Below are 27636 nucleotides of genomic sequence, written 5' to 3'. Positions count from 1 at the left end.
CATTTTTTTTAACACAAATATACTTGAGTAGGAGTAAAAAGTACTCTGCAAAACAAATACTCTCAGAAGTACAATTTTTTGAAAAAACTACTCAAGTACATGTAACGGAGTAAATGTAACTCGTTACTACCCACCTCTGCTACTGTGTGAAGCCAAACCTGATGGTGGTACCACCTCCTCTGCTGCAGTCCACTTTGACTGATACTTTGATTCATATTACAGTTAACAGCCCAGCTGGAGACACTCTACTCCATGGGCTGCTTAAATTTAAACTTTAACTCTCTCTGATTGTGTGAAAATCAGATCTTTACACATCAGAGATTTTAATCTCTGTTAATCCTGTTGGTGAAAATTGCATTCTGGGGCTAGTAGTAGCTCAGTCTGTAGGGACTTGGGTTGGGAACTGGAGGGTTTGCCTGTTGACATCCCAGTATGGACCATGTTTAGAAAATGGGCTGGTATCTTGAGAGGTGCCTGTTGACTTCCTGGGGGCTGCTGAAGTCCCCTTGAGAAAGACCCTGAACTGTTGTAGTTTAGTGTAGATCTCAACAAATAAACAAAAGAAAAACAGCAAAGGGTTCCCCAGAACCTTACACATGACATTTTCAACTTGTCATCTTCTTTCATAGCAGGACAGTGCACGGCATTTGGAATGGCTAAAGACAGTGAAGGACAGTCATGGATCAGTGGAGCTGTCGTCTTTATCTCTGGCATCAACCATCAACAACAAGGGAATCTACCAGATCAGTGCACAAGATGTAAAAAAGGTAATTGAGAAGACCAGTGACAACAATTTACCCTATGTCTTTGCAGCAGAAATATTGTCCATCAGAAATAACGGTTCGCACAGATTATGCATGAGTGTTTTTCTGCTCTTCAATCCAGCTGAGTCTTGACACGGCCCTGAAGCTGCAGATTCCAGAGGAGCATGATGAGGGTCAGCAGATGCGCTGCTACTCTCTGGAGGACCTGCGAGAGCTGCAGAACAAACTCATGCTCATGTCTGGAAAAGGGGATCAAGGCCAGAATGAAGTTGATCATTTTGCAGAGGTATATAGTAATTCATCTTTTTCCATGATGAACAACATTCATTTTAATTCTCTTATAAATTGTCTTGAATTTAATTTCTTATTTTTGCCTCATTCTGCCCGAGGAAACTTGTTAACCCCATAATTAAAGTGCACATATAAAAACAGACTGTATTTTATTTTTTCAGGTTTTCGCAAGTGTCCAAAGACTTGCTGAGGCATTCATTGCCCTCTACACTGCTGGGAATCCTCTGTTCAGACACTGGGAAGCACAGATCAGCTGCTCTATAAGCAACAAGCAACCCAGTATTATGATGGACTTCCACCTCGGCAGTGTTGTCAGTGTTGTCATTGTAGAGGGCAGCGTAGAGGAACAGCTTCCTGAATTTTGCAGGAAAATGGAGAAATGTTTGGAGTACTGGAGGGACTTTGTGGACAGACAGAGATCTAAGCATTACTATCTGAACTACTACACAGCTGAACAAATAGTATACCTCTGCAGCAAGCTCAGTCAACAAAACGTGACCAGTGTTGAGGACCCGGTTCTCATGATGCTCTCCTTTGTCAAGCCAAATTGCACAGCCTCAGACTTAAGGCAGATCTGGCATTCACTCCAGTATGAAATCCTCACCAAACCAGAAGAACAAAATGAGGACATTGAGTTTCAGACTTTTATTGTGGTGCCACAAACTGAGCTGGGAGATCCAGATTTCAGCAGCCAGTTTGACACTTTGCCAAGTCTTGTAGAACAAGCAGGTGGTTCCCAAAAGTTTGATCTCATTTGGAATGCTTACATGAAAGACATGAAAAACTTTCTCCCACAAATTCTCGATACACAAAGTCTTGGAAGACTGTTGGAATTGTTGGCTAACAAAAAAGATGAACGGGAAGAAGATGACAGAGAAGAGGACATTTCCGATTTTAATCCTGCAAATCTCATAATGAGGCAGCTTCCCAAAGGCCTTGCAACAGGAAACCCAAACCTCATTGTCTGTCCACAGGATGATGTCTTGACATCTTGCATCTCCATTTACATGAGCAGTGGAGCTGAGGCACTTCCATCCTACGACGAGGTCCTCCTTTGCAGCTCCTCAACACCGTACGAACAGGTGGAGCTATTTCTCAGACGCTGTCTCAGCTCAGGCTACAGGGGACAGAAGATATACACTCTACTGTATGGAGATCTCCTCTCTTATGATGTGAGCTCCAAAGTTGAGCACTTTTTCCAACGTATGAAAATGAAGAGCCAGAGAGACTACAGGCTTGTTGTCATCTGCAGCTCAGAAAGAGAACATGCCTACCTCCCCTCTGCCTTCAGCCAGTATAGGTTGCACATGGTTCCCCAGGAACCATTGGCAAGGATCCAGAGCTACCTGCACAATCACTTTGTTGTTCCAGCAGATCAATGCAGTTCTGCAGCTGCTTTCAGAGACCGACTGTGTGTTGGCGTCGTCTCATCACAAAGGGCTGGTGTTGGTGTGTACATTAATCAGCTGTTTTCAATTGTTTAAATCATTAATAGTGAATATTGTACTCTTTAGATTATCCTTTCCTGACATATTAACTATTTTTAATTGCAGGTAAGTCTCTCTACATCAAGAGGCTGTATGAAAAGCTGAAACTCTCAACAAAGAAGTCGACAATGTTGAAATGCATTCGCTTGATTGAACCATACGTGGATGAGAACGTTATCCTTCAATCGCTTATGAACACCTCAGAGAGGAAGGAACTCATGGTGTTCCATTTCGACATCACATCATCGGTAATAATGAGTCTCAAGTTGATGCTTGGCCTGGTGTTTTACAGTCATGTTCATATAATAAGGTGTTAATTGACTCTCTCTTCTGTTGTTAAAAAGGTGCAGAAAGGTCTCAATGAGTTTCTTTTCAAACTGCTGGTTCTGCGCTATTTGATGGACTCTGAGGGAAAAATGTGGAAGTGCAGTGACAAGCAGCTGTATCTCATAGAGATATTAGAGCACACAAGGAATGCTTCACAGCACGTAAGAGCTTTTACAAGTTTGTCTATTTTCAGTCATGTATCATCAGAGTCTGATTATTTTGTTGTTGAATATTCATGTCTGCTTACCTCACAGGCTCAAACTTTGAAAAGCACATTCACAGATGTGTTTCCAAATATTTTTTGCCGAGCACCCAAAGAGGTCCTAATGCTCGAGATGAACAAGTCAGAAGATCCCACCCTTGCAACCATGGACGATCCACTGATGGATGACAATGAATTCCGCAGTGCAGCCTTTCAGCGGCCATACCAGTATCTCTCACGGTTTCATAACCACAGTGATCTTGATGTGTTCACATATCAAGGTGTTGAAGGATCACACGTGGAGTGTCTCCAGATGCTCCTCATGTACTGTGGAATCATGGACCCATCCTGGGCCGAATTGAGAAATTTTGCCTGGTTCCTCAACCTTCAGCTGCAAGACTGTGAGACATCTGTGTTTTGTGATGCCACTTTCACTGGAGACACATTAGCTGGATTTAAAACCTTTGTGGTGGACTTCATGATTCTGATGGCAAAGGACTTTGCCACTCCATCACTTAGTATCTCTGACCAGAGCCCAGGCAGGCTGCAGATGGACCTGAATGGTGTCCGAGATGAAGACTTGGCCCCTTTTCTGATCAGAAAGAGATGGGAAACAGAGCCACACCCGTACATCTTCTTCAATGATGACCATGTGTCCATGACCTTCATTGGTTTCCATCTTCAGCCAAATGATCAGAACTATGTTGATGCAATTGAACCCACCTCTGGCAGAGTGATAAAAAAGAACGTCATGACAAAAGCACTGTATGAAGGCCTAAAGCTGCAGAGGGTCCCATTCAACATGGACTTTGATAGCCTTCCACGAGGAGAGAAAATAGAGCGCATCTGCAATGTTCTTGGTATCCAGTGGCCTCTTGATCCTGACGAAACATACGAGCTAACAACCGATAACATCCTGAAGATGCTGGCGATCCATATGCGATTCAGATGTGGTATTCCTGTCATCATCATGGGAGAAACAGGGTGTGGTAAGACAAGGCTCATCAAATTCCTTTGTGAGTTGCAAAGGAGTGGAGTGGCCACAGAGAACATGAAGCTAGTCAAGGTTCATGGAGGAACAACCTCAGAGATGATCTACACCAAAGTCAGAGAAGCTGAAAACATTTCTTCTGTGAACAAGCAAGACTATGGATTTGACTCTGTTCTCTTCTTTGATGAAGCCAACACTACTGAGGCCATCAGCAGTATAAAGGAGGTCCTCTGTGACAAGACAGTGAAGGGGGAAAGCTTGACACAGGACTGTGGGTTGCAAATTATTGCAGCATGCAACCCTTACCGCAAACACACAGATGAAATGATTAAGAGGTTGGAATCGGCTGGTCTCGGGTACAGAGTTCGAGCTGAAGAGACAGACGAAAAGCTTGGGTCTATCCCTCTCCGCCAGTTGGTCTATAGAGTTCAAGCGTTACCACCAAGCATGATACCTCTGGTCTGGGACTTTGGACAGTTAAATGATCACACAGAGAAAATATACATCCAGCAGATTGTGCAAAGAGTGATTGAAAAAAAATCAATCAGTCAAACTCACCTCAAGTGCATCACTGATGTCCTTTCAGCGTCACAGAAGTACATGCGCACAAGAAAGGATGAATGCAGCTTTGTCAGCCTGAGAGATGTAGAGCGCTGCATGCAGTCTTTCGTTTGGTTCTATGACAACCACCTCATGTTGTTTGCAGAACTCGAAAAATTTGAGAGACTTCAAATTGCTGAGAACAGTGATAGGAATCAAAGACAGCTTGGGGACAGAGACCCTGTACTCTGGTCTCTAATTATGGCCGTTGGAGTGTGCTACCATGCCTGCCTGGAAAAAAAGGATAAATACAGAGAGAAGGTCAGCAAAAGCCTTCCATCAGCCTACAGCCATGCAAAGCTAATGCAAGAGATCTCACTCATGCAGGATGTACTTTTGAGTGGTGTGCCAATGGGGGACACTATCGCGAGAAATAGTGCTCTCAAAGAGAATGTCTTCATGATGGTTCTCTGCATTGAGCTGAGAATCCCTCTCTTTTTGGTGGGAAAACCAGGAAGCTCAAAATCCCTGTCAAAGACTCTGGTGGGAGATGCGATGCAGGGCCAAGCTGCTCACTCTGACCTCTACAAGATGTTTAAACAGATCCATCTGGTATCCTTCCAGTGCAGCCCACACTCAACACCAGAGGGCATCATTAATACTTTTAAGCAATGCGGACGATTCCAGGAAGGAAAGAATTTGGATGAGTACATATCAGTTGTGGTCCTTGATGAGATTGGGCTGGCTGAGGACTCTCCAAAGATGCCACTGAAAACCCTCCATCCCCTGCTGGAAGAAGGATGCATAGATGATGAGCCCCTACCACACAAAAAGGTTGGTTTCATTGGAATCTCCAACTGGGCCTTAGACCCTGCAAAGATGAACCGAGGCATTTTTGTCTCCCGTGGTGACCCTGATGAAAAAGAGCTCATCGAGAGTGCTAAAGGCATCTGCAGATCGGATGCAATGGTTTTAGAGAAGGTCAGGGATTTCTTCCAGCCATTTGCAAGATCGTACTTGAACATCTGTCACAAACAAACAAAACAAGGCAAAGGATTCTTTGGCCTGCGAGACTACTACAGCTTGATCAAGATGATTTTCGCATTGGCAAAGATATCTCATCGGAAACCCACTGCAGAGGAAACAATGAAGGCAGTCCTGAGAAACTTCAGCGGCAGGGATGATGTGGATGCAGTCACCGTCTTTACCAAGAGATTGAAGATTGCACCCAATCTGGAGAACATCAGTGCTATTGAGTTTGTGAGGGAAAACATCCTAGCAGTTGGACAAGAGGAAGACTGCCGGTACCTGCTGGTGCTAACAAAGAACTATGCAGCCCTCCAGATCCTACAGCAAACCTTCTTCTCAGAAAGTGGTCAGCCAGAGATTATCTTTGGATCAAGCTTCCCAAAAGACCAAGAGTATACCCAAATCTGCAGAAACATCAACAGAGTAAAGATCTGCATGGAAACAGGTAAAACGGTTGTGCTTCTTAACTTGCAGAACCTCTATGAAAGTCTGTACGATGCCCTCAACCAGTACTATGTCTGCTTGGGAGGACAGAAGTATGTTGACCTTGGACTGGGAACCCACCGTGTGAAATGCAGGGTGCACAAAGACTTCAGGCTGATCGTCATAGAGGAAAGAGAGGTGGTCTACAAACAGTTCCCAATACCTCTCATAAACAGGCTGGAGAAACACTACCTGGACATCCAAACTGTCCTCAAAAGCGAGCAGAAAAGACTGGTGAAGGAATTGGAGAAATGGGTCCAACTCTTTGTGTCTGTTGGCAGTCAACACATTGCAGCAGCTCAAACATACAAATACAAAGCGCAAGATGTCTTCATTGGCTACCACTCTGACACGTGTGCATCTGTGGTGCTTCAAGTAAACGAGAAGCAGAGGGACATTACAGATATCTCAGATCCTGAGAGGAGAGTTCTGGATGAAGCCAAACTCATCCTGCTCAAATGTGCCACACCGGACTCAGTTGTAAGACTGGACTGCACAGGCCTTCCCAAAGTGGAGAGTGAAAACCTGTCCAGGGTCTACTTTGAAGAGCAGGGAAACAACTGTTTGGCTGACTTCATTCTTGCTCACACAACTCAGGAAGTCCACTGCCAGTCCTCCTTTACAGAGGTAACTTTAAAGCTGCTAAACAATATCAGTTTAAATATATCTTTATATACGGTATATCCTTCACTTTTGATCCCTTAGAAAGTCTCTATAATAGATGTCATTTAAACCCTAGGTGACAACATTTTCCAGACTTCTGACGGCATCTGACTTGAAACCACTGGAGCAAATGTTGCACCATGTTGAGCTCCTTTCGCTCCAGCAGTTTGACACAGAGCAGTCCTTCCTGAAGAAGATCAGGTTTGTTGATACATTAAAGCTGGGGTTGGTAGTCAGATTTAGATACACTTTTTGTTATACTGGTTAAAATGATCTTTATGTCCTGATGGCAATCAATACATAATATGTTCCTAAAAAAGAGCGAAGAAAAGCTGCTATCTACAGCCGGAGTAAACCTGGGAAAACACCAACCAATCACTGTTTTTGGGTCCCAAAATTTTAAACCAATCAAATACCGTCCTGCCGTTCTGCCCGCCTCCTGCGTGTACAATTCCCCAGCGTGCACTCCCCTTCTCCTGCCTCTGCTTCCCCTGACTCTACTAACTGCCCCTCTCGCTCAACCTCGGGCCTGTCCCTTCTGACCGGATGAGGTGCTTTGCTCAGGACTGTAGTCCGGATCAGAGTCTAAAAAGCTCTCACCACGGGGGCTCTGACAAGCAAAATAATTAATGACATTTAGTAAGTCCTACAGAAAATGTATATGTATCGTAGCGCCCGTCCAGACCGGTCTGGACGCTGTAGTGATGATGAGCTGATTCGTGAACACTTTGAGCTGTACTAACCGGTCACTGTCGGCCGTGATCACGCCAACTAACAAAGCAACAATCAATGTTTGAATGAATGAAAAACTTCTCCTCTTGTCTCTCCTCTCTCCGGCTCACCTCGCACACTCCCTCACACATCCTCTCTTTGATGCTGCCTTCACTAACTGTCAACACTGTGGGAATTAAGAACATCTACACTGAACACGTTTAACAAACAGTAGAGCTGTTACACTATTATATGTATTATAACTTTTCTCCTGATATCGTGTCACCAGTACAACTGGATAATGCTAGCATGACTGTTGTGAGTACTAACTAGCCATCTTTGTTTGTGTTTTTAACTTTTACTATGATAATGTTTTGGTGAGGACCGGTTTTGAATCAGTCACGATCATATGGTCAGCGGGGGCGTTGCCTTGGAGGTGCTCCGAGGGGAAGGGGGGGAGGGGTTAGACGGAGTCCTGAAGACATGCTACATTCAAATTCATGCTAGTTTTCCTAGACTACCAACCCCAGCTTTAAGAGATGGTTATTATTTTTACTTGATTTTACAGTCTTGGCCCGGATATAAGATGACCCAGAATAACAGACAGCCCCTCATTTTCAAAACTTTTAGAAATAGTCTTTTCTGTAAAGACCAGCTCTTGTTTTTTATGAAGAAAACTAATTTTAGTTTTTCTTAAAAGGGGCACATGAAATTCCACAAGGGACGTTGTTTTTAAACACCTTTTAAGAAAACAATGTTTTAAACCCTTTAGATTTCAAATTTCAAATGTATATGAAATGAAATGTAGTCGGGTGTTAAAATTAAGCACTTGTGGTGTTTGTATTTAAATACCATAACATTTTAAATAACCTGCAGACTATCAGATAGATAACAGGTCTGTTAATGGGCATACTTTTCATCTGTTTGTCAAACAGGTACATGCACATTGAAAGACAGTCTTTTTGTGCTCGCCATCTTTCATCCTTCAGGTGATGTAGCAGTGAGTCACGACTGTTATAAGTTGTTACAACCTGGCTCCAAAGAATGTGACGTGAAGTGTTTCAATTAAATAAAGTGAATAACATTTTACTTTATACATGAGTGAGGTAGTCAGTATGTATGTAGGGTTGAGTGTAAGTATGTAATTGTTTTGTAGTTCAGCAACTCAAACTCAAACAAAAGGTGAAGGCAGTCTATAGGCCAGGGAAGAGAGCGAGAGTGATCTGCGGGTCTGCTTTTGTAGCATCCTAAGCCCAGCCTGCTCAGGTGTGCTGTCAAGCTCACTGAAAGGCTCCACCCACAACTTCCTGAAACAAGACAAAGCCAGGAAAGGGGAAAAATACAAAGGCCAGCCTTGAGGCCATCACAGTTGCTAAACACCAAACATAAGACGATCACACTTATTTTAATATATATCTCTATGAAAAAATCCCTGTCTTCTATTAGGATCAATATGGTCTTTAAGGTTCTTTGACATTAAACTAATTGGTACTTTTAAACATTGAAGTGTCTGAAACAAAGCTAACAGAATAGCTTTTATTGGCTAATAATGGTATTTTGTACTTAGACACAACTAGAAACACATGAGGTCATTTATCACTGAACTTACAGTATTAAGTGTTTACTGTTCATGTTTTTAAGGATATTCTGGATGTTACAGGAAGAATTATTCACAAGAATACACATAACTCCAGTTATCCTGACATATAATCTTAATCCAAAACAAATTCCCGTTTTCTGGTAGGAACTTCCTCACAGCTGAAAACAGGAGCAGTAACACTGGACCATGCAACAAGATCCTCCTTATTCAGTGTGACTTTGAAGTCTCTCAAAGTGCCAATCTCATCGCATCTGCAAAGTAGGTCCAACAAATCCTCTTTTAGATGTTCATTATTTGAATAGTTTTGCCATATTGAGTTTTGGTGTACATTTTTAGGTATTCGTCCATAAATGAAATCAACAAGATAACTCAGGAGAGCATGGGAAGCAGGGTGTTTGTCTACTTCATCACCAGATTGCCCAGAATGGAGGGAGGGAGTTCCTACATTGGCTTTCATGGAGGTAAGGAAGCTATCTTCTTTGAGTAAAATATTGCCATCAGTTTGTCTGAGGTTAAGGAGATAAAGTAAGACGTGTTGGTATTCACAGGCCCCTGGACATCAGCACACATTGACGACCTCAGACAGTCAAAAGACATTGTCTCAGACATCAAAGCTTTACAAAAAATGACAATCAGTGAGATGTTCGAAACAAAGACAAGTCCACCTGAAGGTAACTGATTGAAACACATTTTCTCACACCCTTAATATCTACTTCTAAAGGTGTACAACTGCAGTTTAACTACCTTTATATAGATCATTATTTCTAAAACCTTTGCTCTTCTAAAAACTTCTACGGGACTTGATGAAAAAATATTTTTCCATAGACATGGAGGTCGACGACATGTACAGAGAGGATGAAGAGGAAGCAGCTCAAGGAAATGAGCAGTCTGAGGAAAAGGTGAGTACAGAGGAAATATTTCAGACTTTTGTACCGTGGGAAACAACAATTTTGCATAATATGTTTGGTATTAAACTAAAGACCTCAACTTTGAATACTGGACAGATTTTGAAAAGAAATATTACTTAACCCTCCTGTTGTCCTCATATTCTGTATACACCCCGAGTCCTCCGGGTCAAAATGACCCGTCTTCACTAAAACCCCCAATATAAGCAGCTTAATTGAATTTTAAACACCAAATTTTATCTTGCTTGAAGAAACAACTTGTCATTCACCACAAAATGTGTGAATACCTGAGTTTTCCCTCTTCACTTGTATTTCTATAGTTTAAGAAAAGAATAGAAATGTGCAAAAAGGAGTTTTGTGGCTCGGAAAATTGGCCTTCCACTCTCTGCATCCCATAGACTAGCTGCAGCCTCACCTCGGGACCTGTATACACCTGCTAAGATTAGCAGTCCTAAGTAGGCCTGCAGGTCAGTCTCATCCATCTTTTTCCAGCTGTCTCCATATTTGCGAAAACCCTCCAGATTTGTCATCTCCAGGATTATTTTTTCTATTGCTGTTGTGATAAACAGGTAGAATGTAGAGACAATGGCATGGGCATGAGAAACGGCATACCTTGTGGGTCCTGGGGTCATCTTTATGACATTTTGTTCTGCATGCCTGCCGTGTTGGTCATATGCTGCCGAGGACCATGTTATTTTGCCATTTTTTGAAAGGAAAGTCTCACTTTCAGCTTCAGGGTTTTCTTCTTCTTCTTCTGAAGATGATTCATCATGCTCTGGGTTGTATTCCTCCACATCTTCATCTTCTGATACATCCTCCACTTCCTCTTCTGAATCAGAGTTGTCTTGCTGGACATCTAAAAAAATCTGCTCTAGAGCCTCTTCAACGTTATAACGCACACTCATGGCTTCAGCACAGAGAGAATTCGGGGTCCTGTCATCTGCAGCACCTTTATAACCTCTGGAAATCCACAGACAAAGAGTTCTGCAGTCTGCAAGAACGCCACCTGTCTTGTCTTGTTTACTTCTGCTACTGTCTTGTTTACTTCTGCTACTGATTGATCTGAGACACAACTAAAACATTGTAACATTCTTTGGTGTGTAAATAACTCTGTGACCTTGATTTCTACTCTATTTGCCTCACGGGTCATTTTGACCCAAAGACCACCTTTGTACCTTTTTCTGTACAGCTTACATGGAAATGTGAATAAAAGCAACATTTCACTTTTTCTACTGTTGGGGCCAATCTAGGAAAAGTCATAAAATTTCAAGTTGAAAAAATATTGTTTAGGGGATTTTTGGTTTTTTTTTAACACAGTGGCGGGTCATTTTGACCCGAGGACAACAGGAGGGTTAAAATCCTTTGGCTGAAAAATAAAGTATATTCATTTCCCTACCTCTGCACCCTGTGGTTGTTTGTCAACAGTAACATGTAATTGCATCCTGTGTTACTCTTGACACTTGTCTTTCTCCTGTGTCCTCACTCTGCAGGGTCCAGATAGTGTTGTGGATACCACAGCGCTGCTGAGGAGCTGTGTGCAGAGTGCAGTCGGCATGCTCAGGGACCAGGTGGACAGCGGCCTCCGAAGCACTCAGAGAGTCGAAATCCTGCTGACACTCCTCAGTGACAATGATGATATAAAAGGTACTAACAACAACTTTAAAATATTATTTACAGCAGCAACAGAACTATTAATAATAGTTGAATTTTTTTAGGTGAATTTCTTCAAATTGCGAAGAGGCATCTCCACTCATTGCTATGTTCTCATGATGGCAACACCTTCTCATCCATCAAAAGTAACTGGGTCATTAAGGAGGCCTCTAACCTTGATGCTCTGCAAGAAGGAGGGACTTTCAGGTGGGTGCTTCATCACAAAGAAAGCTTTTATGTCTTCCTTTTATTCCTTTTTAAACAGCTCTGTTGATATTTGTGGGTCTTTATAGGAACACCTTATGGAAGCGTGTTCAAGCTGTGGTCGTGCCCCTGTTGGCTCAGTTGGTTTCAGTCATCGACCGGGACCAAAACTTGAACATTCTGCTTGATGGAAACTGTGGTGAATCTGTCAAAAGGCTTTGGTTGGATATCTTTGGCAATGATAAACTGCTGGAAATCACACACCTAACACTGGACCAGAAGTAAGTGGGGAAAATATTACACTTTAATTTTGGAATAACAAATTCCTTTGACTGGAAAGATCACATATGATTTTAAATATGCCTTTATTGACCCTTTGTTATATTTTCTCTTCAAAGCAATGGGACAAGAACAATCCTCGTACCGAACAACACTGCCCAAGACCAGATCATGAGCTGCAGCATGCCGTTCAGCTGGAGGATCAAGAACTACCTGGAGGAGCTCTGGGTCCTTGCACTTCAACATGAAGGTAATGGCATGTAATCAGGTACTCTCCATAACAGTTCTGTTTTTTATCTTTTTTACTTTAACATTGAATGTGACTGTGGTTTAGGCCAAACTCAGCTGGAGTTTGATAACTTCTTTTGGAAGACACCACTTGGGCGGTACATTGCAAAAGCAGACCCAGAGACGCAAAAGGAGTATTTTCACCGCTACCTTCAGGATTTCATCATCATGACAATGAGCGTGACATGTCTGGAAGATCTTCAGGTAGTCAACAGTTTAATGCTTTGATTCATTAGCAGTAAGTTAAAGCTATATCCGTGGGATGGTGTGTGCTACGTTGTTCAAATAAGCATATGTTTTTTGATTGTCTAGATCCTGCGTGGTGCCTTGGGTTGTTGTGTCAATGAGTTGCGATTGCAGCTTAGTGCCACAGACATGGTGGTATCTCTTCCATGGGTCAACACTGCTTATCATGAATTCAAAAACCGGCTGCAGAACCTCTCAAGGATGCTCTGTATAGAGCCCCAGGTGAAACAACACCTCTTGCAGATGTCCAATAATGCAGTTGGTGATGAACTGGTGAGCCTCTGACTTCATTTAAGAGTTTTAAGTAGGGCTGTCAGCGTTAAGGCATTAATCACGCTGTAATTAAGGCACAAAAAATCACATATCATTGCATTCACTTGTTTCCCAAATGAAGTCACTAGTGAAAATTGCTTTAACATAAATGCAAAATAATGGAACTTTTAATATTGGATTAAAAATGTAATTATTCATGATTAATTGTCAAAACAGTGTTTAATCTTGATTATAAAATGAATCCTTTGACAGCCCTGGTGTGAAGTTATTCTTTCAATTGTCTTTTTACTTAAAGTTTTCAAATTAAGCGTGCTCATTTGACTTTTACTGCATGATATATTTTACATTGTCCTTTTTATGTTGCGACCATATTCCTTCTGTTTACCAAGGTGCTGGATGTGTATGCTGCTCTTGCGTGTGTGGAGTACCTGGAGCCTACAGTCTTGAACACAGACATCCAAAGACAAGCTTGGCTCAGACAAGTCAAAAAACTCCAAGTTCCCATTGAGTTGATCTGCTCAGAGGACAGTGTGCGACGCTACAGTGAGCGAAGCAAAACAATTGTCCATAGAGTCAAGTAAGTCATGGTTTGGAAAACACATTCAAATGTTCTCAATGTTTTTTGATGCTACTTTAGCGTTATTGAGTTGGATGGTGTTCCTTTGTTCTTAGAGCTGGATGGAGTCGGATATTTTCCCTCTCTCTGTTTGTGGAGCACATGTTGTTTGGAATTGAAGAGGTAGAGAAAAAGCTTACACCTCTGGTTTTGGAGCACACACGAGGGCTTGGCCAGGTTGGTTCGGCATCTTTCTACTTCTATGTCTTACCATAAGTCTGCATTCAAGAATAACCTAAATCTTTCCTGTATTTATAATAGAGGATCATAATAAATCACATAATGTCTACTCTTTCATCAAGGTTCTGGAGAAAAATTCCGACCTCAAAACCCAGCAGCCGTTTGAGGCAGTGATAAGTTTGCTCAAAACCTGCAAAGATCAAGCAGTCAACACCTTCTTCAGGTAAGAGTACAGCTTTTTGTACATCTCCCCTGCTTCACATTGTGTCCTCTCTGACTGTTCTTCTTTTGTAACTTTGTATCCAGGTTTGGTGTCACGCTGTGCCCAGTGTGTATGGGAGACCCCCAAAATCCAATCTGCCTACCATGTGAACACATGTACTGCTTAATCTGCATCAAACAGTGGTTGGGTCCCGGTCAGATGTACTGTCCTCTCTGCATGCAGCCAGTTCGGGACGACTTCCCGATGGTTCCCTCAGGAGACATTATGTTAGTTTCTCTGTTTGGATCAGAACAACAAGCATTGATTTTATATTGTGTCACTTGTTGCTATGTGAATTTGGCAACCTAGCACATTCGAAGGAAAAACTAATGAAGTATTGTTTTTCTTTCGTTCTCTGTAGGACTCTAATCAACAAACATGCTCAGTTCCGAAAGCAGTGCAATGCTTTCTTCATTGACCTGGTCTCCACTGTGTGCTTCAAGGACAACTCTCCCCCTTGTCCAGCTGTCATTCTCCATTTGTTGTCATTTCTCATGGTGGAGGCGACACCTACGCCCATTCTCGGTGGTAGGACATTGTGCTGCATCTAGTCACTGGAGTGTGTTTGTGTTTGTTTTGTGAGCTGTGACCAAGTTTGTTTGTTTGTTGTGGTTTTTTTGGATAGTTAATCGACAAGTCCTGACGAAGGTGCTCTCTCCATTTGATGACTCTGTGGATAAAAATCCAGTGGTTCGTTCTGTAGTGCTCAAGCTCCTGCTGAAGTACAGGTGAGGTGCTATGATACAGATTACAAAACAAGTCATTTGTATAAACTCCTGATATTAACTCATATTTCTCAATAATTACACTGTTTCCAAAGCTTTGAGGAAGTCAAACAGTACCTGCAGCAGCATCTGATGGCCGTTGAGCAGAGCAACATCTTGGAAGAGTCAGATAAAACAGAACTATATTTATTGTACATCAACTGCCTTGAGGTACACATGCCTTCAGATGTCACATATGAGAAAGACAGCCTTTTCCTTTGAAAGATGCAAATATATCCTTATTACACATTGAAAGTGTAGTGATTTGCATTTGAACATAAATTATATAATAGTATATTCACATTCTGCTTTTTCATTTCTGTAGGATTCCATGTTTGATCGGTTGCAGTTTAGGTCCACTGCAGACCAGCAGGTGTATCTGCAGGATGAAAGTGTCTTCCTGACCGAGTACCTGCAGTTACAGGGTCACTCTGCTGAAGCAGCCACTGTAGATTATCTGCAGCAGGTAGCCAGAGTACGCATGGACCTGGATATGGCCGCATGCCTCATTGTGACACAACTGAGAGCCTCAGGTGTGTAATTTGGACATTAGAAATCTCACATACACTACCAGTCAAAAGTTTGGAAACGCCTTCTCATTCAAGGGTTTTTATTTATTTTAATTATTTGAAACACTGTAGATTAATACTGAAGGCAGCAAAACTATGAAAGAACACATGTGGAATTATTTAATTAACAAAAAAGTGTTAAACAAAGCAGAACATGTTTTATATTTTAAGATTCTTTGAAGTACCCCCCTTTTTCCTTCATGACAGCTTTGCACACTTAATGTGTTTGAGACCATCAGTTGTGTTGTTCAGAGGTAGAGTAAGTACACAATGGACAGCCCTATTTGACTACTGTTGTAATCCATATTATGGCAAAACCATACTATTACATAGTTTAGATGTCTTCAGTATTAATTCACAATGTGGAAAATAATAAAAATAAATAAAAACCATTGAATGAGAAGGTGTGTCCAAACTTTTGACTGGTAGTGTACTTTGCAAACAAAATAACGTATTTGTGAATGTTTGGTTTTTACAAATATTTATATCATTCTGCTGTTTCTTTGTACTCATGCCAGAGCTTCAAGAGAGTGGTCTAAGTGGAACCACAGCCTTCCTGACCAGCGTGGTGAGCTTGTGTAGACGCAGTGCAAACAACTGGTATCGTGTCTACTTGATCCGTAAGATCTGCAGCCAACATGGAGTAGAGTTTGTCCTGAAGCTCCTGAAAGTGGATGAAATCCGCTGGCTCTTCCCTGAAGAAGTTCTCAAAAAGGTTCAACCATCCATTTGGTTTCAGTTAGTGTTCAAAGAAAGGAATTCTGTTCTAAATTCAGTGCTTGAAATCATAATAATTGAGTTTAAATGTCATTCTTCAGAGTGATGAGGCCACCCCAGTAGACCAGTACCTTGTGTGTGGGGAGGACTACAAGACGATCAGAAATGCTGTTGCAAAGGTAGTCATGGAAGGCAAAGTGGATGGACTGGAGGAGACCTGTGAGGTAATGTTGCAACACCTTATTAACTCATCACCAGGTCTGGACTTTGTTTCTGTGTTAACATAACTTTCCTGCTGCTTATTTTGCTTCTCTTTATAGGGGTGCAGTTGCTTACCGCAGTGGAAGACAGTTTTTCTTCTGCTGGCACTGTACAGAGAAGTTACCACTCTCTACAGAGATGCCAATGCTAGCTTCCTTCCCAAGCCTGAGGTAGGAATTACATAATGACCATAGGCTCTATATGTATAGATGTAAAAAACATCAGCTCTGTACGGTTGTCAAATGTAGAGGAGTTAGCTACATGATTAAACTTTATATCACTGTAAACATGTTCAATGCCAATGTCAATGTTGGCATTCTCAAATCGACTTAAATGAGGATTGACTCTCTTTGGAGCTTACCTCAAGTGGCTACTCAAGGAATTGCAGCTTTGAGCATTTTGGAGTTGGCTTCATTTCTCAACCCCCAGAGTTCACTGCTGGGATAAGACCTCATGGCCTGTCATTTGTGTCTACACTTATTTGAAAGTGTATGTGTGAAAATGTCCTCAAAGATAAAACTTTTTTCTCTAAAATTCTGGTGTGGCTTGAGTGAGAACATACTTTAGACTCTGTAAAATACATGGAAAATGCTTCACTTTTTCTGTGCCTGTAAAGTGCACACCATAGAGACTGTGTACAACATGTATATTCTCATTAATGTCACCCATTAGGCATTATGGAGCCCAACCATATTGGCTGTAAACATGTTTGTTTGTGCTGTAAAAATAGACATTTTTAACATGGTACCTAATGAGGATTCCTTGGCTTTTAGAGCCAACCTCAAGTTGACCATCAAGGAACTGCAGTGATTTTGCAATGGCTTCATTTTCCATTACTGGAGGCTGCAGCTGCTCAGTCCATATGTTACCGGTTGTGTTTTTCTGCTGGACTACCCTGGACGTGTCTCTGTGACCCTGGTGTTTATGGTGCAGGAAGGGACACCACAACAACACAGAAGTAGCTCTTCATCTGGCTCTTATTTAATCTAGTGAAAACATCAAAATAACAGTCATTGTGCTGCATGTGCAACTGCGAGGCTCATATCTGCAACCAGGGTGTAAAATTAACTTTTTACCTCATCTGCCATTGGCTAGTGACCTCCAAAAATGTACCAATCATGTCTTATTTCATTTAAAATGGTAACAGCCTCGTCAATTTTCCAGTTTTCTTTGAAACGTCGTATAGTGACATTACTCCGTTTAGCTGCCGGTTCCTCTTCTTGATCGTCTCCTGCCTCTTTGTTTATCCTTTTTGTTTGTGGTGGCTTCACGCTGAAAATGTGTCGCCACATCTTCCTCGAAACGCTCTTCCCGCCGTGCTTCTTCAAGCAAAGGGAATGAATAGAACTCCAGTAGCTGACGCCACGCCATCACGTACCAAATCACAACACAATTATAGCGCGCCGCGAGGGTCAAAATAGCCTGACAGTCGGTAGAAAGTATGAAAACAAAACCTCACATGCAATACAACATTTTCCATCGGCCACTGGCGGGTGTGTGTTTTTGTTTTACATGCCAAACAAATTTTTTACCTGCCATTGGCGCTTGGCGGGTGTTAATGTTACGCCTTGTCTGCAGCTCAGGAGACGTTTCCTATACAATAGTGTTACAATAGTACATCATGAAATCTGTAACATAACTGAGCAAATGTGATCGTATAGATTTTAACAGCATACCAAACATAAAGGGAATTTTTAAGTTTTGTGCACATTAGAAATACCAAAAACATAAATCTTTTTAACAAGAGAGGAAAACTTTCTTGACTGTTATATAGCCTTTCTACAGTTATGCTTACAACATGAGTTTACAATACACAAATATAAATGTAACATCATATGTAAACAAGAAAACATAAACAGTGCCTACCTGGTGAAAACTCGTGATTAAAGTTACCATTTCTAAGCTTAAGTGTCTGTAATTCTCACAATAAGCTCTATTTATGTTCATAGGTAGAATCCACATTACTAACAGTTTCTAGGACATTTATAAATCATTAAACATCAAAACATTGAATGGAGCATCACACACACACACCCACCTGCAGCTCAGGAGACGTTTCCTTTGCTGAGGTGACCAGCTAGGAGCCCTAAAGCTCCAGTTGCGCTGCTCAAACCACCAGGTGGCAACAAAGGCCCATAAATACTACAACCACATACATTTTGCAGAAATTCAACACAGAGAGTATTCCCAACTCTGTTACACATAGTCCATAACAATATTTCTAAATAAACACATCCTTGTTTCCACAGCAAATGGAAGCCCTGTTGGCCTACATCCAGACCTCAAAATTCATTCCAAGTCCACAGATGAAGAAGTTTGCTCAAGTTCTGGTGACAAACCAACTCACCACGCTGGACCTTCCTCCCGGGACATCTGGGGCCAAGTATGCCTTGGTGGACTTAAGTATTCACCTGGCTGTTGTCTTGCTCTGTGGGAACCAGGGAATCTTGACACCTCTGCAGCAACTGGCAATGGCACCTGCAAACATGCAGGTGCGTACATATTCAGCTTCTCACCCCTCCAGAACTGTACTCCACCTCCTATAAACGTTTTTCGACCGCAGGAACTTTAGCCCGGAACTAGGGACTTTACCCCTGAACTACGTGTGTTTCGACTGGAGGAACCAGGGTCTAAATTTAGTTACGGGGTAGATAATCTCCCCCCTGAAAAGCCCCTGCTTGGGGGGTAGTACTTTTCAAAGGTCCTGGGACTTTCGGTTGAACATAACGGTGTTTGTGGAGTTTACACAGTTGTTGCAACACAGAGGGAGTTCCTGGGAATGCATACTAGTTTAGTTTTTTTATTAAGATTTCAAAATATGATTTAATATCTTTTTTTTTTTTCTCCATACGTCACTGGCCTGATTTGCACAATCTACCCAGGACTTCAGCCCGCGGTCGAAACACAGACAACAATGGGGGCACAGGAACCTTTTAGTTCCAGTAAAAGTAGTTCTGGGGGCTTAAAGACCCCGGAACTCTTGGTCGAAGTGCACCTCATGACTTGAATTGTATGATTTTATCTGTTCGTACAGGCAGCCTTCTTGCCTACCATGCCTGAGGACATGTTGGCAGTGGCTCGACAAGCCATGGGACAACTGCAGTGGTACCGTAAGTCACAGATGAAAATAAAACATGTCAGTTGAAGGTTTTTCATTCTATACCTTTAAAGTAACTTATTTATTCCTACATTAGATTGTCCAGCTGGTCACCCCTGCACAATTGGAGAGGTATGTGTGTGTTTTCAGACAGACCCAGTCATTTTTAATGTTTTTTTGTTTTTACTATATTCACCTAATATTCTGACTTAATTTTATTTTCCTCCCATGTTTTTTTTTTTTTTGTAGTGCGGCCAGCCGATGGAACAAGGTCGTTGTTTGGACTGTGGTGCTGTGATTGGAGGAGTGAATCACGTACCCGTGCCAGGATTTCAATTTGTTGGAATACAGTAAGTCGTCTTAAAGCTTTATCAGGTGATAGAGTAGAAAGTTGATTAGTTTGATTTTTTTGTTTAATCTGTGTTCGTGTGTCGTTTTCTAATAGGGCTGACCGCACTCAAACAGGCCACATCCTGGGGGACCCCAGGCGCAGAGACAATCCAGACATGCTGGACACAAAGAGCCTCTCTCCGGTTCCTTTCACCATTGTTCGCATGCTCACTCACATGGCCATGCTACTTGGTACCTGCAGCAACCTACAGGTAGCTTGGTCTTAAAAATGAGTGCAGTTACAAAAGCATCATTGTAGTGGTTGTTGACATCCTGATTTCTTTATTCAAGAGAAAGTAGTCCAGTCAGTCATCTCCCTTTTTTATGTTTCTAGTCCATTTCAGCCATCATCAAACCTCCAGTGCCTGACCCTGGTGAATTTCTACTTGCTCACCTACAAAAAGACATGGAACATCTTATCAGATCCCTGGGTAAAGGGACAGACGACACTGTCAGCGCCATTCACCTGCTCATCAACAGCCTCCTGCAACAAGCATGTAAGGAACAAGAGACAACATAAACCTCTGTACATCCATTTGTCTGTTAAAATGTTTGAACGTACTTGTTACATAGAAAATGAAGTTGTACTTTTTCCTACAAACTTTGTTATTCTGAATTTGTCAACTGCTCCAAGTAATAGAAAATATTTAAGAGGGGAAGGGCTGCCCTCTAGTGGTCAGAGTTGTGGGGTTCAATCTATAATTTCTGGTTACACACAGGATGTATAAAAGTTGTGAGCAAATGCAAGCTCCTTGTACCACGATTTTCCTTTTTCCGATCTCTAGCCTTCCAAATGGTGTATAAGTAATGATATCACAGTTTCTATTACCAGATATGAGGTTATAAAGGTTTTATTTTGGAGTGATTACATTCTATCATTTAACTCAGCTTGTCTTCACTCTCAGGGCCTGTTCCAAACAACAATCTGCTCACCACCAAAGAGGCTAGAAATGGATGGGAGATGGAAGTGAGCAACACCATCATCACACCTCAGCTGAAGGTAGAAATACTTTTGACTGTGTTTCTTATATAGGGGACCAAGTGAACAAGATATGATCTGCATTAAGTCAATATTTCTGCCTGTTTGTGAGAAATCTGCTTAAAAAACATTTGTTCTGTCATCCTCTCCTCCACAGCACTTGGATAGACAGCTTAAGGAAGTGAACACATTCATCCGAGCTGACTCTCGCATCTCTGCCAATCCCATCATGAAGCTCATGTTTGGGGATCCTCGTCTCTTCTTGGCGTCACTTCCCCAAAATTCCCTGATCCATCGTTCTGCCGTGTGGAGCTGCAGGGAGAAAGTATGTCTGCTCAGCCTCACCCACATTGTAGAGCAGAACGGCGGCAAGGACACCCTGCCTGTGCTCTGGAGGTTTCTGCATAAGGTAAAGAAACATCCTGGTCAACTTTAACAGACAGCAACAAATGATCTGACTCTTACTCTACTGCAGGTTTTGGAGAAACATGAAATATCATTGCAGTAAAAGATCTGTAAACTGTGTTCTCCACTTCAATCTAGATGGGGTCTAAGCTCTGAGTTCATCTTATACGTTCACAATAAAAATGCTGCTGCTTTCTGAAATGTAATTTACAAATGTTAGTCCAAAATAAATACATAGGTTATCATAAATCCAAGAAAATTAAAATTGAAAATTGACAGAAAAATAACTTTCATCCAAAAATATATGTTAAAGTACACCTCATACAAATATGATAAAACAGACTGGGAATGTTAATAAAGCCCACATTGCAAGTGATGTTTTTTGTATAATTTCTGTGACTGGAAAAAAATGAACAATGATGTTTATTTAAACTTCAATGTGATTGATTACAAAAAAACCTTACGGGTATTAAAACTGACGCATGATTGCTTTGTTTTAGGAAGCAGAGGTCCAGCTGGTGAAGCACCTTCCTGACATCCTCACACTGCAAAGAGATCTTGTCAAGAAGTTTCAGAACGTCACCGAGCTGACTTTCAGCTCTATTGCTGACTTCCTCCACAGTCAGAAAGCAGGTACTGAAACCGACCGTCGACACCAGCAGTTCTCAACTCTTCATCCTCTATGACTCATTTTCACAAATGCTAACCATTTTGTAATCATTTCTCACAGTATGATCATAAAAATGCAGGCATCACAGTGTTAAAACTGTTGAAAAAAAGCTGAACAACTATATTTTTTTTCTATCATAATCTGTGGTGTGTACATTTTGGCTTAAATTGTCCTTTCCTCCGTCTATGAAGTTTTCCTGAGAGCCTGGTATGAGAAACACATCAAAATCTTCCTAAAAACCTGGAATCAGCTCAGAGTGTCTTTGGCGACTAACGGTAAGCATCATTTCTTGTACATACAACACATTTGGTTAAACTCTCACTGGTCCGTCCAACATCAGGAGCTGACTTGAAATATTGTCATCCAGGTGAGATTAAGATCCCGGCTGATCTGTGCGAGAGAGATCTGGACGTCCATAGTGACTTTAAGGTGCTGCTGCCACGGAGACAAGGCCCTGGTCTGTGCTCCACAGCCCTCGTCAGCTACCTCATTGCCCTGCACAATGACCTGGTGTACTGTGTGGATAAACACACCGGAGAGGAGACCAGGTGGGGGAGCTCTTGTCACATTTTTACTCATGTTTGGCTGCAAGAGCACTGTGTGTAAACATCTTCTATGAAAGCACATGAGTGTACATTAATGAGGGATTATGAAAAAGATGGAAAGATACATTATTCAATTACAAAATCAAAACTAGAGAGAGATGGAAAAAAAAAACATGTTTCCAGATTTCCTCCCATGATTAAAGGCTGTCTCTTGGCTGACTGGTCTATCTGTCTCCCAGCTACAAAGTGAGCCCTGCAGACCTGACCGACCTCCATGTGATCCGGTATGAGCTAGAGAGGGATCTGATGCCACTGGTTCTGTCCAACACTCAGTACAGCATTGAGAGAGGCCAGGAGACTCTCCACGAGTATGACCTGCTCAAAATCCAGCATCAGATCATCTCACGCTTCTTACTGGGGAAACCTCTCCTCACTCTTAATGTGAGCAAATAGAAAAAGAGCAAATCTATCTTGTTTTGTTTGGAAATAAATGAAGATGTCAAATATTGTTGTCTCTTTTCTGCAGGGCATTCCAACACTAGTAAACAGACATGACCGCAACTATGAGATTATCCTGAAGGATGTTCAAGAAAAAGTCAAGCAGGTAAGATTTGATTAATAACAAGAGACAGATTACCTACTATCATTAACTTATCAAATGCAGTCTATTTAACGCACTGCTCTGGATTTCACCTCATGACATTAGTCCACCTGTGTCCTTGTCCCTTCAGGAGCCTCTTCAGACTCTCACACTGTTTGCCATGGCGGGGGAGCTGCACTCCTACAGCGAGGTGTGTGAGGCCTTGTCCACCCTGGAAGTGGCCTTAGGCTTCCTCGCTATGACTGGGGGAATGGCTCTCATGCAGCTGTCCTGTTACCTGGAGGAGGTGCTGCAGATGGAAAACCAGATGGCTCCACACATATTCAAGGTCAGCCTATCTGAGACTGGGATTATTTTATCTTGTTGCATGTTCTCCTGCTTCGACTGAGCAAACATCTGTTACTTTGTATGCAAACAATTCACAGAATGCATCCCTGAGTACACATTTTGAGGTTACTTCTGGTGGTGTTGTGTTCAGTTTAATTACAGAATATTGATTTAAATGGACAAGATTGTATTTGGTTTGGGTCTTTTTTATGTGCATTATATGTTCCTTATGTTTCACCTGCAGGCCCTAAGTATGTGCTGTCTAAAGCATTGTGTGGCTCTCTGGCAGCTGCTGATCTCGCTGAAATCAGAACACATGCTCCGGCTCAAGAGGGTAAAGTATCGTACACTTCAACCAGTTTAGAGATAGAGATGTGGAAATGGTCTGTGTAGTCTTAGTAATATATACAGTATATAACGGTAGTAGTATTATATGATCAAAAAATGTTGCCACAATAGTTGTCTTCCAAAATACCTCTTTCTAACAGAACTTTTGTATTAATTCTATTATAGTTATAATGTTCATTCTCTTTGTTGTTTAGGATCCATTCGTTGAAGTCTCAGAGAAGTACAAACAAGTCCTTGGTGAAGACGAGCACCGGCTGCTGACTGGCTTCTTCTCTAAGAATAGTGCTGACACTTTCCTGCTGGAGATGCACGAGTTCCTATATCTGGTCCTTAAGAAGCCAAATGCACTTGACACCTTCAAGCCTGACTGGAGGTAAAACAAATATTTGATTGAATAATAACAAATAATCCATAATTTCCTAATCCTGCATCTTTCTGTAAAGACAGTGAAAATCAGTTCATAAAAAATATTGATACTTTGTTATACATATTAATGTAGGCGGCTACCTATACAGCTGTTCAACCATTATACTGGTATAAATGCAGAGAGGTATTTTATTGTGTAAGGGTATTTTACTAAGAAAATAGCTCTATACTAGCCAGAGCTTCATCATAGACATGCCCTGACATGACCACCACCATAACCCAATGCAGATGATGACTGCAGTGCCACATTTTAACATCTTTTCTCCCTTGTTAGCTCATGATCATGTGTTTAAAAGAAAAGTGAGGTACTATTAAATAATCCATCGCATACAGCTGGTTTGATTAAAAAGAGTCTTTAATTTAAAACAAGTGAGCAACTCTGTTCCAAGTAGTCACAGGCAGTGCCTTCCAAATATCAACACTACTGCATTGGTAACTAGCATGATTGCAAACTCCACGTGGCAAAAAAAGAAGATACTTCAAGGACAGCTGCACAGAAACTGCATGTTGAGGACTTTACTGAACGCAATAAAAGCCTAATGCGGTATGACAGTTTAAACTCTTTTTCCTTTAGGAGACGCCCCAAACAGACTGTGTCTTATTTACTGGTGCGTCTTATATTTGAGATTTTAAAGTCCTGATTTTGAGTTCAGATTTTAGATTTTGGGTATTTGATCTAAAGTGAATGAATTATGTGAAAACTAGGATTGATTTTTCTTGTTTTCTTTCTTTTCTGAGATTTTTACCTCATAGCAGTAAGCTGGAAAAAAAACAGGAGTTATACAGACAGGACACGATAATGATAATACATTTTAATTACTTTTTTCTAACAAAGTCAAAAAGCAGTTGGAAAACAAAAAGACAACATAAAATTCAGGATCTTAAAGAGAAATGAAAACAGCAGATCAAGGTTATTATCGTTAACGAAAACTAACAAAATAACAAAAACGAGAGGTAAAAAACATTTCTGTTAACTGAAATAAAATAAAAACAAGGCTTTACAAAAAAACATAACTAACTGTAACTGTATTGTGATTTTACAAAGCTAAGTAAAATAAACTGAAATTATAGAGAAAATGTTGTTAGTTTTTGTCTTTGTCAATCTATCTCATATAAACTCAGTATTCTATGTTTTATGTACCGTTGTTGTGACCATTTTTTTTGTTAAATACAATATATTTAATATATATTGTATGAGTGACACATTTTATTGTTTTATGTGGATGGTTGTTCATCTGTCCAAGATGAATATATTTTTTAAAATTGTATGATGCTTTGAGTTTTTATTACACAATGCTTTTTCTGACTTTTTTGAATCTCGCCCCTGACAACTAATCCATATTACAAAAAGTAATAAAACTAATACTGAAACTAATAAAAACTAAACTAAAACAAATCATTTTCAAAAACTAAACTAAACTAGCTAACCTGCTTTAAAAACAAATTATAAATTAAATTGAAATCGAAAACAAAAAGTCAAAACGAAATAAAACTAAAAACTAATGAAAAATGCAAAACTATAATAACCTTGCAGCAGATGCAGGAAAGGGCTGGGCTGGAATTGTATTTTTGTGTCTCTTAATTAAAACGAAGTGTAAGTAACTCCAATCCCACTTTAAAAATAACTTTGGTAAGTTGGTATGTGCACACAAACAAAATTGTCTCCTCACATATGTGAGGTGGTTGTCTTTCAGGGGACCTAATGTTATTTGATACATTTTGGACACATTCATTACCTTCACATGTATAATTTCATATCTTATTTGCAGTAATGAAGTGTGCTGGATATTTTCTATTGGTAAAGAAAAAACTAGACTGAAGTATAAGTGCTAATGCTTGAGTTTGACCGTTTTCATTAAACATCAGATAACATTAATTGTGTATTTTTCCTTAAAAGCCTGAAAGACACACTGGTTTCCTATATGGAGCGCAAAGACCTGGATGCCCCCCCTGATGTGGAGGAGTTGTTCCCAGCAGAGATCTGCCTGTGCCACTATGTCGAAGCCTGGAAGTTCATTGTGGCCTTCAAACAGGAGCGAGGGCAGAGACAGTGAGATCAAGACAGAGGGGTTGTGTTTTTTAGAAGCTTTCTTTATTTGAAGTACTGAAATACCTCAGATGAAGTTTACAATCGTGATGAATCAGAAATATTGCGGTATGGCTGTTAGGTCTAATCAGTGTTTTACACAGATTAATGCTGAAGAGATGTGCCTTTTAATTAGCACTATTTTGAAGTTTCATAGTGCCACAGAGAGTGTTCCCTTTTCATCTACAGTTGTGAAAATATAACCTTTGTGGTGATCTGTTCTTATTTTGTATTATCTTACATTTCTTGAGCTTACAGAGTTTCTGTACAGCTGAAAGTTTCCTTGATGATGCTTTACTTGAAATGTGTGCGATAAATAAAAATCTGAACTCTGCTCAGGTACAAAATGTGGAATGACTATCTGGACTTAAAACTACATGACCCTGACAGTTCCTATTCCTTTTACCTTCTTTGTTATGTTGATGTGTATTATGTATTGTGAAACTTGCACTATCCTTTCTTTTACTTTTTTAATTCACAGTCTAGAGAAATATATCAAGTGTATTTCCTTGTTTCACATTCCAGTTTTGACCTTTTTGTGTAATTTCTCACAGATTGCAACACTGTTTGTTTATTTGTTGATTGTTGTTTTACCTGAGATTTGTTATTTTTTGTGCCCTTGTTAAAAAAGAAAGAAAAACAACCCCAAAACTGCTTCCAATAAAGCAGATATGTGCCCTTTTATGTGCTTGTTTTTTGTAAGATGAAAAATGAATGCACGACAAAACTTACATGTTTGAATACAGCTTGTTTCTCCATTTTCTCCATGCGCATTTTTCTCGTCTTGACTAACCACCAAACAATAACAACCTCATTTATTAAATCGTATAACACAGTGGTTAAATCATTTTCTGTAAATGCTTCCGACAAACTGAAAGAGGACTGTTGGTCATAATGCCTAATTTGACAGTGAAGTGTGACAGTAGAACATTTTGATCAGCTGTTTAGTATCATGTCCTCTAAAGCTGTCGTGATTTATAGCTATAACTGGATCTTTCAGATTTTGTGAATATGCAATCAGCTTAAGTTAAGATAAAAACATGAATACTTCAGAAACATTTAAAATATGACTTACAAAAATGAAAACATGTCCCGAGGCAGCACTGGACCATATTAATTGAAAATACTCTCTACCAGTCCTCTGTTAGAACAACTGGGTTCACTCGTTTGTACATTGATTATTCTTTCTAACAGTTGTAAAGACAGTGTTACAGCCTACTTTAGATTTTCACCAGCTTACCACTGTAGGTCTCAGTAAATTAAACTTTATTTACAAGCGACATTACTCCAAACCCTACCAGAGGCTATCCATGATGGAGTGCTCAGGAAATCGCTCCCTGCCGAAGGTTACGTGACTTTGTGACCCTCTGTTGGTGGGAGCTAAATGTGTTTCTGATCAGGCTGATAGAAATGATAAGGACGAGACAGACTGAAGACTGCTGCTGGACGGCTCCTTAATT

General features: G+C 40.8%; 1 protein-coding gene across 1 annotated transcript in view; it reads left to right on the top strand.

Moving 5' to 3' along the window:
* rnf213a (ring finger protein 213a) overlaps window positions 1–26939 on the top strand; it is a 48692-nt gene extending 21753 nt beyond the window's left edge. Inside the window, exons 25-69 of the mRNA XM_034711067.1 lie at window positions 630–767; window positions 886–1050; window positions 1217–2504; window positions 2609–2790; window positions 2887–3030; window positions 3124–6741; window positions 6854–6978; window positions 9233–9346; window positions 9425–9549; window positions 9637–9759; window positions 9914–9987; window positions 11484–11637; window positions 11709–11850; window positions 11937–12128; window positions 12246–12376; window positions 12461–12618; window positions 12727–12933; window positions 13323–13510; window positions 13606–13726; window positions 13852–13952; window positions 14036–14218; window positions 14353–14519; window positions 14617–14719; window positions 14812–14926; window positions 15081–15288; window positions 15843–16039; window positions 16143–16265; window positions 16362–16472; window positions 18552–18794; window positions 19337–19412; window positions 19497–19531; window positions 19649–19749; window positions 19845–20001; window positions 20124–20286; window positions 20695–20789; window positions 20926–21177; window positions 21674–21806; window positions 22035–22118; window positions 22211–22391; window positions 22628–22829; window positions 22915–22992; window positions 23120–23317; window positions 23561–23650; window positions 23859–24037; window positions 25988–26939. Of these exons, the coding sequence (XP_034566958.1) occupies window positions 630–767; window positions 886–1050; window positions 1217–2504; window positions 2609–2790; window positions 2887–3030; window positions 3124–6741; window positions 6854–6978; window positions 9233–9346; window positions 9425–9549; window positions 9637–9759; window positions 9914–9987; window positions 11484–11637; window positions 11709–11850; window positions 11937–12128; window positions 12246–12376; window positions 12461–12618; window positions 12727–12933; window positions 13323–13510; window positions 13606–13726; window positions 13852–13952; window positions 14036–14218; window positions 14353–14519; window positions 14617–14719; window positions 14812–14926; window positions 15081–15288; window positions 15843–16039; window positions 16143–16265; window positions 16362–16472; window positions 18552–18794; window positions 19337–19412; window positions 19497–19531; window positions 19649–19749; window positions 19845–20001; window positions 20124–20286; window positions 20695–20789; window positions 20926–21177; window positions 21674–21806; window positions 22035–22118; window positions 22211–22391; window positions 22628–22829; window positions 22915–22992; window positions 23120–23317; window positions 23561–23650; window positions 23859–24037; window positions 25988–26144 (11121 nt within the window). The 3' untranslated portion in view covers window positions 26145–26939. The remainder of the gene's footprint in view (window positions 1–629; window positions 768–885; window positions 1051–1216; window positions 2505–2608; window positions 2791–2886; window positions 3031–3123; window positions 6742–6853; window positions 6979–9232; window positions 9347–9424; window positions 9550–9636; window positions 9760–9913; window positions 9988–11483; window positions 11638–11708; window positions 11851–11936; window positions 12129–12245; window positions 12377–12460; window positions 12619–12726; window positions 12934–13322; window positions 13511–13605; window positions 13727–13851; window positions 13953–14035; window positions 14219–14352; window positions 14520–14616; window positions 14720–14811; window positions 14927–15080; window positions 15289–15842; window positions 16040–16142; window positions 16266–16361; window positions 16473–18551; window positions 18795–19336; window positions 19413–19496; window positions 19532–19648; window positions 19750–19844; window positions 20002–20123; window positions 20287–20694; window positions 20790–20925; window positions 21178–21673; window positions 21807–22034; window positions 22119–22210; window positions 22392–22627; window positions 22830–22914; window positions 22993–23119; window positions 23318–23560; window positions 23651–23858; window positions 24038–25987) is intronic.
* The last annotated feature ends 697 nt before the right edge of the window (window positions 26940–27636 follow it).

This window comes from Notolabrus celidotus, chromosome 20 (assembly GCF_009762535.1).
Source record: "Notolabrus celidotus isolate fNotCel1 chromosome 20, fNotCel1.pri, whole genome shotgun sequence".
Classification (NCBI taxonomy): domain Eukaryota; kingdom Metazoa; phylum Chordata; class Actinopteri; order Labriformes; family Labridae; genus Notolabrus; species Notolabrus celidotus.
The sequence above is the reverse complement of the archived record's forward strand: the minus strand, read 5'-3'. Positions and strand labels throughout refer to the sequence as shown.